The sequence below is a fragment of the Oryzias latipes genome, chromosome 5 (genome assembly GCF_053564925.1).
Source record: "Oryzias latipes strain Hd-rR chromosome 5, Olatipes_Hd-rR_3.1".
NCBI classification, from domain to species: Eukaryota; Metazoa; Chordata; class Actinopteri; order Beloniformes; family Adrianichthyidae; genus Oryzias; species Oryzias latipes.
The window spans coordinates 35,644,381-35,654,966 of NC_136241.1; the positions used below are offsets into that span (position 1 = coordinate 35,644,381).

The 10,586-nt window shown below is 44.4% G+C and overlaps 2 protein-coding genes across 6 annotated transcripts in view; both read left to right on the forward strand.

Moving 5' to 3' along the window:
* Window positions 1-2,398, forward strand: part of angpt4 (angiopoietin 4) — a 66,819-nt gene extending 64,421 nt beyond the window's left edge. For all 3 annotated transcript variants that reach the window (XM_023955353.2, XM_078948153.1, XM_023955354.2), the window contains one exon: window positions 1,218-2,398. In XM_023955353.2, coding sequence (XP_023811121.1) covers window positions 1,218-1,378 — 161 coding nt within the window. In that variant the 3' untranslated portion in view covers window positions 1,379-2,398. The remainder of the gene's footprint in view (window positions 1-1,217) is intronic.
* A 2,721-nt stretch (window positions 2,399-5,119) lies between these two features.
* Window positions 5,120-10,375, forward strand: cox6c (cytochrome c oxidase subunit 6C). Of its 3 annotated transcripts, none has more exons than XM_023955355.2 (4): window positions 5,120-5,256; window positions 6,474-6,588; window positions 10,030-10,156; window positions 10,262-10,375. In XM_023955355.2, the coding sequence occupies exons 2-3, from the start codon at window positions 6,484-6,486 to the stop codon at window positions 10,153-10,155; spliced, it is 231 nt and encodes a 76-aa protein (XP_023811123.1). In that variant the 5' UTR covers window positions 5,120-5,256; window positions 6,474-6,483; the 3' UTR covers window position 10,156; window positions 10,262-10,375. The 3 variants fall into 3 exon arrangements, with proteins under 3 accessions (XP_023811123.1, XP_023811124.1, XP_078804285.1); XM_023955356.2 differs by having other exon boundaries at window positions 5,160-5,276; XM_078948159.1 differs by lacking the exon at window positions 5,120-5,256 and adding an exon at window positions 5,613-5,862.
* Window positions 10,376-10,586: the final 211 nt, after the last annotated feature.

Here is a 10,586-nt window from a genome sequence, read left to right on the forward strand (position 1 = left end):
AAAAGTCAGATCAGAATCCACCCTAACCCCCCCACAGAAAAATCAGTTTTACACCACGCTAAAATGAAACGTGGTGACGTTCTGGAGCCCAATCCGAACCGACTGCTGTCTCGCTGGACCAGAGCTGCGGTCTCACGTCAGAGAGCTAAGGTGAGATAAAGTCACCTGGAGGGAACCGGGAACAGCCGGAATGAGAACGTTTGTTCTCTTCAGGTAGAAATCTCAAGGTTCTCCAGAAAAACCAGAGGAATCCAAATAACCATGACCTGAGAAAAACTCAGGATAACATTAGATCAGTGACCCGGTCTGCTCCAAGCTCCTCTGGACACGTCCCAACCTGTTCAGATCACAGACTGTACGTGGAAACTGGACTGAGGGAGTGTGATGCCCACCCCCACAAAGAAGACGGTTTGATTCTACCTCCAACCAAACAAAGTCAAAGCAGTCGCCATTTTTCCGTGATATGGAGCCAGATGTCGTCATTAAGCAGCTATAAGTCCAAGTCGGTCTGAGTCAATGTTTCTACAGCAACCACCAATCAGGAGGGAGCTTGTTGGAAGGCCACACCCATTCCACTGGAAAGCTGGCTACATAAAATCTGTCAATCAAAGGTGTTGGATGTTACGGCCAGCAGGCTCCGCCTACTTTTACTTAGGCTTCTGATTGGTCCGTTTAAGACTTGAATAACTTGAACTAAGAAAAAATATTTAAAAGAGACGATTCTCAAGAAGATGTTAGAAAATGGTGTCAGATCCAGAACGGTTCTTCTGACTGAGGAACAGCTGTTTGTTTCTCCATAGAAGTCTACGGGACTTCCTGTTTAGAACGCCAGGGGGGAGGAGTCACTCAGTCCAATCCAGACACCATGTGTTTGCGTTTCAGACCCTTTATCTGCTGCATGTTATCAGGATTCAATTGAAGAGACTCTTGATTCTATGGGTTTGTCTGCTGTCAGATGTGGGCGTGGCTTTCCAAAAACCCAGGACGATCCTATGATTTAGCCCAAATATTTTTCACTTTATGAATGAAACTGTAACATAAAGATTGGATTCTGCATATTTTTTGCCATCATGGTTCTGAAACATGAACATGTTCAGAGCTCAGCCAGAACGTTTTGCAATCCGATTGAAGTCTGTTTTATTTTGCAAAAGCTGAAGTCATTACTGTATTTTGCCTGCAGGTTGAACTCTCTCTACCTTCCTCTCTCTTGCACTCAGGTTGGTGGTTCGACGCCTGTGGATTCTCCAACCTAAATGGGATCTACTACACCGTGGGCCACAACATCCGGAAGCTGAACGGCATCAAGTGGCACCACTTCAGAGGTCCCAGCTACTCTCTGCGCTCCACTTCCATGATGGTACGACCCTACGACTTCTGACCACGCCTCCAAAGGACTCCTGAGAGCTGCCTCTAAGCGTCAGGACCCCCCAGTGGACCCTCAGCGTCTTTGTAAAATCCTCCCTGTGGCGTTCAGCGCCCACCCTGAAGCCATCGCTCCCTCGGATCCAGAACAGGGGATTGAGGTTTGCTGGAAGCTTCCTGCATCTCAAAGGGTTTGTTGTTATGACGTGTCCATCCTCGTCTTCAGAACACTTTCAAGGGGTTTTGAGCTCAGAACTTCAGGACAAACCCGTACAACATTATACTCCAGTTTAGTAGATTCTAAGAAACCAAAAAACCTTTGAAACAATGAAGCTGTGAGAAGATGAAGACGTCACACGGTGAACCTTCCACTAAGAAAGGGACATTCAGAGGCTCAACCTGAAGAGCAGCTTCGGTTTCTGCAGCCTGTCTGCCTTCAGTTTTAAAAAGAGGGTCTTCCTGCAGCAAAGTGGCGTTTGTGATGGAGACTCTGTGGAGCGTGTGGGTGAGAGACAAAGAGACCACTGCAGTCAGACCAAAGACCATAAACAACAGCCTGACGCGTCCGGATGGGTCCAGTCACAAACTGAAGTCTCATTGATCATTCTGATGAGCTGGGACTACATCAGCAGATGATCGGGGGGGATTCCTGCCTCCAGGCCCTGAACCACAAATGTGGTTGGACTTCTGTCTGACATGCGGAAACAGACAAATAATAAAGTTTCTAGAGCGACTGTCTGAGCAGACAGAAACTGTGGGGCTTTCAGGAATCAAACAGGAAGAAGCAAATGAAAAAACACCGACAGGTACAATCCAGATCAAACCCAATTTTAGTGTCTGGATGAAAGTTTTAGCAACAAGACAAACAAAAGAGGAAAAATAAGAAGGAACAAACTAAAATTGTGACCCAGCAGAGTCTGAATTCTGAGTCAAAGACTTTTCCTGTTTGGTGTTTTTGTGTGATGCTCATGCAGACGGACATATTTATTGTATTCATGGCATTGGACTATTAAAGTGATCTACGTTTTTGTTCACATCTGAGCTGTTTGTCGTCAGTACCAAATGGTTCTGGTTTTGAATTCAAAGCTTGGGGGATAGCTGGAGGATTATGTATGTATGTCTGACACGTTTCTGCATGTTTTCATGACAACACGCTCTTATTATTTCATGGTGAGTTGGTTTATCATCAGAGATGGCAGAAAATGCTGGATTAAGAGGAACAGCCATGCTCTGAAGGCAGTGAAGGAGCCAACGACAAACCCAACACAGGTGATGAAGATCCCCACTGAACCTCACTGACGAACAGGTGAGAGAGTTTAAATGCAACCAAACCTTTGAGGACAGCAGATCTTAACGCTTATGAAGACTTGGAAGAGAGGAACTGTAAGATCACGCCACTAACTTTTCTTCAGTGCAGGAGCTGTGATTTATGTTTTATTACATATTTCATCGGTTATCCGTCGTATGTAAAGGTTTCATATCGTGTATTTTAGTAACTCACAAAGGTAGCCAACAGTTGGAGTTTTCTTTTTAAATAAGGCTTTTAATAATGATAATGGATTAGACGAATCTGTGCTTTTCCAGACGTGACGTCCACAGCTGTCCCGGGGCGTTAACGGCCCGCCACATTCCTACGCATTCACACACCAGGGAGGGTGAGGTGTCTTGCCCAAGGACACAACCACAGTTGGCTGGGGGGAGCGGGTATCAAACCACCGACCCCTTCGATTATTGGCCCACCCCCTCAGCCACCTGAGCCTCCGCCTTAATAGATAAAGCCCTGACCTGAACCCTAAGCTTAACCGTTACCAGAAGCTGGGGAAAGTATGGTACACTGGGGTTCTGTCCTCCACTCTCCTCTGTTCTTGATCATTATTTATCATTTAGTTCTCCATGTCTCTGCTTGGCTGTGGACCCCCCCTCTGGCTCGTCTGGCGTCCCCAGCCGTCCCCCAACTCCGTCTGGATGAAGCTCGTCTGCTGGACTATTTAAACATGTAGTTGAGTTTGATAAGTTAATTCTTCTCTAAGAGTTCTGGTCCATCGCCTGTCTGTCCTGGGGGAGGATCCCTCCTTCATGTGGACCCCCCTGAGGTTTCTTCTTTTCTTCTGTTTATCTGGAGGTTTTCCTTACCGAGGAGGAGGGTCTAAGAGAGGGGTGTTAGTTTAGTTTAGCCATTACCTGTTGAATTCTATGACTTTATGTTCTTTATGATTCATGTTTATCATTCAATCACAGGTATGAAGCCCATTGAGACGACTGTTGTTGCAAATATTGAGCTATATGAATAAAATTGAATTGAATAAAGTTTTCCAAACTTCTTTGATGCTGTGAAAAGCAATGCCCCCCCCCCCCATATTACTACTAATTCACAAGTTTTGTTTACTTGGACTCGCATGGATGGACTGCCAGTCCAGTGGAGTAAAGTGAGACCAGTGAGAACTGCTCTTCATCCACATCTGTCTCTTATCATAAACACTCTGATGCCCTCAGCAGACGGCCTCAGGGTTCTGCTCTTCATTCTGAGATCCATCCATGTTCTAAAGCCGCTCAACCACGGGGTTGCTGGAGCCTATCCCAGCAATTCTGAAGGAGAATTTCACCTGCAGCTAAGAATAGTGGGCTGTTGGGCAGGGCGGGATGAAAACATGCCCCGCAGCTCTGAAGGAGTCTGGTGATGGTTTGTGTCCCAAAGCAGGGACCCAAAATCCAGACTGGTTCCTGAATGAGCCTGAAGGCCGCGTCACACTGCAGCTTTGTATAATCTGCACATTGGCCATGGATGAAATGTCGGTCTTCCATGATCCATGCGTGATATAAGTAATTCACAAGTGTTTTTGTGCTGGTCATTCGTCGATGTGTGCAGATGTCCGTCGAAGGGTTCGGCCGACAGGTCTTTCAGTGAATCCACATCGCCGGACACCACCCGCGAGAGACCTATGCATAAACTGCGACGGACCAAAAACTCAAGCCCAAAACAAATTCATGTGAAGACCCGTCGACCGAAGCCCATCTGGCACATCGACGGACGTGCCAGCCCCCTGCTGTGCGTCACGGAAGAATCGCGCATGTGTCACGGAAGACAGAAATTTCGTCCATGGAAAATGCGTAAAATATAATTAAAACGTTGTCTAGTCTGTTACAAACACTGATCCATTTACATTGTGCGGGTGTCCTCTGCCACCCTCTAGTGGTCATACTGTTCCATTACAAGTCCAACTGTGCGCAAAAAAGTGTCATTCCTTAAATGATTTAACTGTTCATGAATGTTTGTAAAATATACACACACAAAAGGTTTAAATTAAAGATCAAAGGTCATTTTTACAACAGGCATTCAGTCTGACTGTAATCTTAATTAATTTGAAATGAAAATACTCCAGAAGATTTTCTGAATTTAATTATTTTACAACATATTTGTCAGAAGAACCTTAAATTGGAACATTAATAAACTGAAAGGTGAACATGTTTATATGTTTGGTGTAATAATGATACCATGCGGAGAGGGTTCAAACAAATGTAATTTATGTTCTGTGTAAATGTGCTTATTTTACACTCATCTGTTACGAGTCAATATACTCTGAGCCACTTTACAGAATCTGGTGTATAAATGCATTCTGATGTTACGTACACGCATTTGGATCTATGGCTCTTTGTTTTAGTTTTGCTTTCTGACTAACAAAAATCTTGTTTGTCGACCAGAAGATAATTTCTCTCTTTAGAAAGCAAAAAAGACTAAAATAACTAATTATTCCTAAATATTAAGACTCCTCTTTTGAGCGTCATTGACTTCGCGTTGCAAGCTGTGCGTGCCCGTTGAAGTTTGTCCCTCCGTGGAGCCTGTAGAAACCCTTGCTATAGTGTTAGCGGCGTTTGTGAAGGTCGTCATTTGGAACTGTGAGTATCAGCAAAGAAGTGTACGTTTACAGATAATCTGTTTCACTTTACATCTGTTTTACATCTAAATTATTTGTAAAACCTCAAAGTTGTGTTTGTTTGAAATGTTTTCTTTGTTTGTTTAAATCCTTTCCCGTCGCTTAGCCTTCATCTTCTCCTGACATTCATTGCTAACGTTAGCTAGAGTTTGTGCTAGCTTCTTTAGCGCCCCGTTTTCTCCCAGCATCCCCCGTTTTCTGTGGCTAAACTCAAACGTGGGGATGTTTTGGTCAAAAATAACAGCCGCTTTGATTCTGTGAGCGCGACAGCAGCCCGTTCCTGTCCGTTAATACGGCGGCTAACGGCTCTCTGACCCCGGACCTGAACCGGAAGCTTGAAACCGGGAGATGATACGGTTCTCGGTACTAGATCGTAGTTCAGTCACAGCAGCATTCCCCCCCCCCCCCCCCCCCCCTCCGTGTCGTTGTTCGTGTCTCTCGTGGGTTTCTCTGTTAAACACGAGTGGAAAATGTCGTCCGGGGTCATGACCTGACCCGGTAGTGGGACACTTCAGCGGTCCGGCCGAACCCCCCCGGTTCTCCTTCATATCTGCGGGATCACGTGCAGGTTTGAGCTTCGTGTCAGTCCCATCATCGCTGACTCGCTTTGGTTTAGGTTTAGTCACATATGGAGAAAAAGTTACAGGCACTGAAATTAATTAAATCAACTAGAATTGTACTAAACTTAACTTTTCGTTCCTTCTCAGGATCAGAACCTTAAACCAGACGGGTTCAAATGAAGCTCTTCTCAGACTGTAGTTCTGCAGTGAGAGAATAGAGAATAAATATGAAGCCTGTCAAAATCAAATCAGTGTTTGGATAAATGAACTCTGTGGATGTTTTTGTAAATTAAATTTAGTCAGAATAAGAATATAGAAAAGTATTTTCAGCTTCTTGTTATGTATGGGGCTGCTGTGGTGAAGCGGTCGCTCTCAGGTTTGTTCCCCGCTCCGCTCTTGGTAAGAACCTGGAGCAGCAGCTCCTGGTTGGCGGTGCTGAACCATGGTTAGGCAGACGGGGTCACCGCCGCTGTCCAGCATCAATTACTCTGCTGGTTAAACATGAAGCAGGTCTTTGTCAGATGTTCTGAGCAGCGCGTTGATGCGTCCTGATGCTGCGTCCTGATGCTGCGTCCTGATGCTGCGTCCTGATGCTGCGTCCTGATGCTTCCTCTTGCAGGCGATCCGTCATGTCTCTGGCTAAGCCAATGATGAGAGGCCTGCTGGCGAAGCGGCTCAGGTTTCACCTGCCGATTGCGTTTGGTTTGGCGTTTGTGGCTGCGGTAGCCTTCAAGGTGAGGTCAGGTCTTCACTTTGGTTTCTTCTCTACAGCTGTTGATCTTAGACGATCAATATTGATTTATGACATCATGAATCTGTTTTCCTCTAAAGGTTTTTAGGTACAAAAGGGATTTCTGTCATTTTTATAATCTAACCAGTCGATGCATTTTTAATTTTTTCCTTTGATCAGTTGAAATCTTTAGTTATGTGAAGCCAAATAAAATTGGTTTTAAAAAGAAGTCTCACAACTAAATTGATTCATTATCTTAGCAGGGATTTCCAATAATCATGAATCACAAACTGGATGTAGTCCACTTCCTGAGGCAAGTTTTATCCATTTATTTCTGTTAAAAAAGGCTGATGGGTCTGTAAGAACATAAGAAATTAAAGTAGTTTATAGCACATTTTCTGGTAATGAAGCATCCCTCTGAGGTTTGTGAGTTAGACAGCGTAGCTCCTTTGCTGTACAGGCTTCGTTTCTCTCTGAATCCTTATTTTTGCTTCTCAACTGAGCTCAGCTGAAAATGTTCCACCAAACAAGCCGACCACAGACGAGGCTTCAGCTGATGGAGCCCAGAGAAGTGAAAATAAAGATTCAGAGAAGTTCAGATTCAACAGAACGCCACTGAAAACAGTGTGAAGTCTAATATTAATAATAATTGATACTTTATTTATCCCACAATGGGGAAATTCTTCTCCGCATTTGACCCCTCCCCTGGGGGAGCGGTGAGCTGCAGACTAAAGGCCCGTACACACCGGGACGAATATTCGCCAGGCGTTATTCGCCAGCGTTTTTCGCCACGTTTTTTGTGTTCACACCCAGGCGATTTTCGCTGACGATGAGTGGAGTGAACATGCAATTTCATTCCCTGACATTAGATGGCGCTTAATGTAAACAGAAATACTCCTGTACACAAGGTGGCGCTGCGCAACTTTACGCTTCTGAAAGTCGCTTTTCACTCAGAAGAAGAGAGCAAGTATTTACACGCTTGTCAGAATCAAACAAAGAAAACATGAATATTTCAAGCACCAGTAGCTCCAACTGGTGCTTGGTTCGGGGATATTTTAGAATGTCAGTCATTATTGCTTCGCGGCTGTGTGTAGACGCTACTTGGCGTCTATCTTCTTCGCTGGTATGTGTTGTTAGCAAGGCAGTTTTGTGTTTGAGCGCCCCCAAGTTGTGTTTTACTGTAACTTCAGAAGCTCCAGACACGTGAGCAAAAGCGCCATTCTCATTGGTCGAGTAGATTTCGACGCGATGCGTCGAAAAAAAAAACGAACCCGAGGCGTTTTTTTTTTTTTGACGCTTTAACGCCTGGCGTTTTTTCGCGTCGGTGTGCACACTCTCATTGGTGCCCTTTGTTTAGTTACGAGGCGTTAAACGTCGGCGAAAATCGCGCGCGAAATTCGTCCCGGTGTGTACGGGCCTTAACACTACTGCCTCCTGAGCGCAGTTAACCTTAACTGCGCTCAGGAGGCAGTAGAGTTAAGGCCCGTTCACACCGGGACGAATTTCGCGCGCGATTTTCGCCGACGTTTAACGCCTCGTAACTAAACAAAGGGCACCAATGAGAGTGTGCACACCGACGCGAAAAAACGCCACGCGTCAAAGCGTCAAAAAAAAAACGGCTGGGTTTTTTTTTTTTTTTTTGACGCGTCGCGTCGAAATCTATTCGACCAATGAGAATGGCGCTTTTGCACACGTGTGTGGAGCTTCTGAAGTTACAGTAAAACACAACTTGGGGGCGCTCAAACACAAAACTGCCTTGCTGAGCACACATACCAGCGAAGAAGATAGACGCCAAGTAGCGTCTACACAGCCGCGAAGAAATAATGACGGACATTCTAAAATATCCCCGAACCAAGCACCAGTTGGAGCTACTGGTGCTTGAAATATTCATGTTTTCTTTGTATGATTCTGACAAGCGCATAAATACTTGCTCTCTTCTTCTGAGGGAAAAGCGACTTTAAGAAGCGTAAAGTTGCGCAGCGCCACCTTGTGTACAGGAGTATTTCTGTTTCCATTAAGCGCCATCTAATGTCAGGGAAGGAAATTGCATGTTCACTCCACTCATCGTCAGCGAAAATCGCCTGGGTGTGAACACAAAAAACGTGTTGAAAAACGCTGGCGAATAACGCCTGGCGAATATTCGTCCCGGTGTGTACGGGCCTTTAAGGGTCTTGCCTAAGGACCCTCACTGGGTGATGTGAATTACTTGCCATTGATATGGTAATTAATATTAACCAGGTTTATGAAGACCGCGACTGGAAACATGGTTTAGAACCACAGAAAGCCTTTTTGAAAGCACAGGTGGGATTTATAACTGGTTTTCAAATGCAATTTAATACATTTTATATGTAATTGTGAACATTTTGTGTGAATTCCAAACCCATAACTTTAGTCCACACACAGGTTCATAGGTGACCTGACTCGAGCCTGACATTTAAACCTTAATCTGCTTCAGACCTTTGGCCTCCAGATGCTGATGACATGTTGTTCTTTGTGAACAAGACAGAATGCTGTAAAACAGCCAACACTTTGGAGAATAATACAAAGTCTCTTTAATCACACAAAGTGTTTGATTAATTCAGTATTGAAAAGGGATCAATCAGCATCAATATGAACCATGTTGGGATAGGATCCAGCCTTGGTTTGCAGTTATTACCAATATTAGTTTGACTTCTGTCTGTTCCTGATTTATTGGTCAGTAGGATTTCTAACGTGTCTCATTTCTATTGATGATTTTTAACGAGCTCATTTGAAGTGATCTGAGTGAGTATTGTAGGTTTTTCTGTCATCAGCTGTTCTGTCCAGGTGTGTCCACACCTTACCTGTCAAACATGCTCCTCAACCCCAGTCCAGGTGTTGGAGTGTGTTTCAGTGAACGCACAGCGAGGAGCGAGGGCTGGACTGAGACCCCATAATAAAACCATGTCAGCCGGCGTGTTCGGCTGCAGCAAAGCTGTTCAGTTACTACTGTGACAATCACCACAAAGATTTGACAACACAACTCTAGAATTGTAAAACACTCTTCGTAGTTCAGTCCAAATCTTAACTGGTAGATCATTTCTGTCTTTGTGTCGGATGACTAAGGAAAGCCTCTTTAGAGCGGCTCTGGAAGAATTTGGGTCTCAGTTCTTCTCTAAATCCGATTAAGCTTGAAAAAACAAAAAAGTGGTCACATTAGGAAGGTTTTCATGTTGATTGATGCTGCATGACATGCAGTACTACTACTATAAAAAGTATCAGTACCTTATCATTTAGACTCATTTCCTCTGTAGGTTCAGTATTTCCATCAATAGGTAACATTGAATTTATGCAAACATTGATGTCATCTGGACACTGAGGTTTGGAAATCCTCATTTTTAATCCCACAGTGAGAGGCTTTGTCTTTTTTGCAGTGATGTTTTCCAGTTGTGGTTTGGTAGAAATGGACCTGTTGTGTTTCCTTCAGTACACAGTGACAGAACCCCGGAAACGAGCCTACGCCGACTTCTACAAGCAGTACGACGCGGTCAAAGAGTTCAACGCCATGCGGGAAGCAGGCGTCTTCCAGAGTGTTCGACCCTCTGGAGAGTGAAGTGAGGAAGATCTCTTTATTGTTCTCCATTCCACCAAACATCAGGAAATCCAACCTGAAGCATTAAAACGCCATCCTGCTTTACATCTTCATGTTTGTGTTTCAGCTCCTTCCTGTTGGTCTGAAGATGGTTTCCTTTCTCCTCGTTTCATGTTTCACTGATCAGATGTGAACATCAACACGCCGTTTGTTCCTCTAAATAAAATACACAAGAAATGGAGATCCGTCTGGCCTTTTCTCTGAGTTTTTACTCTGACTTTTCTGTTCTGACTCAAAACCATTAAGTTAAACCAGGTTGGCATGGTGTCACAACTGCTCTACATATACCATTCCTGTTGATTTTTACCTCCTTCACCTCAGAGATACACATGCGCAGTGTTTGTAAAATGTGTTACTCTGTTTGGAATCGTCTCTTGTTTTCGGTTTATAAA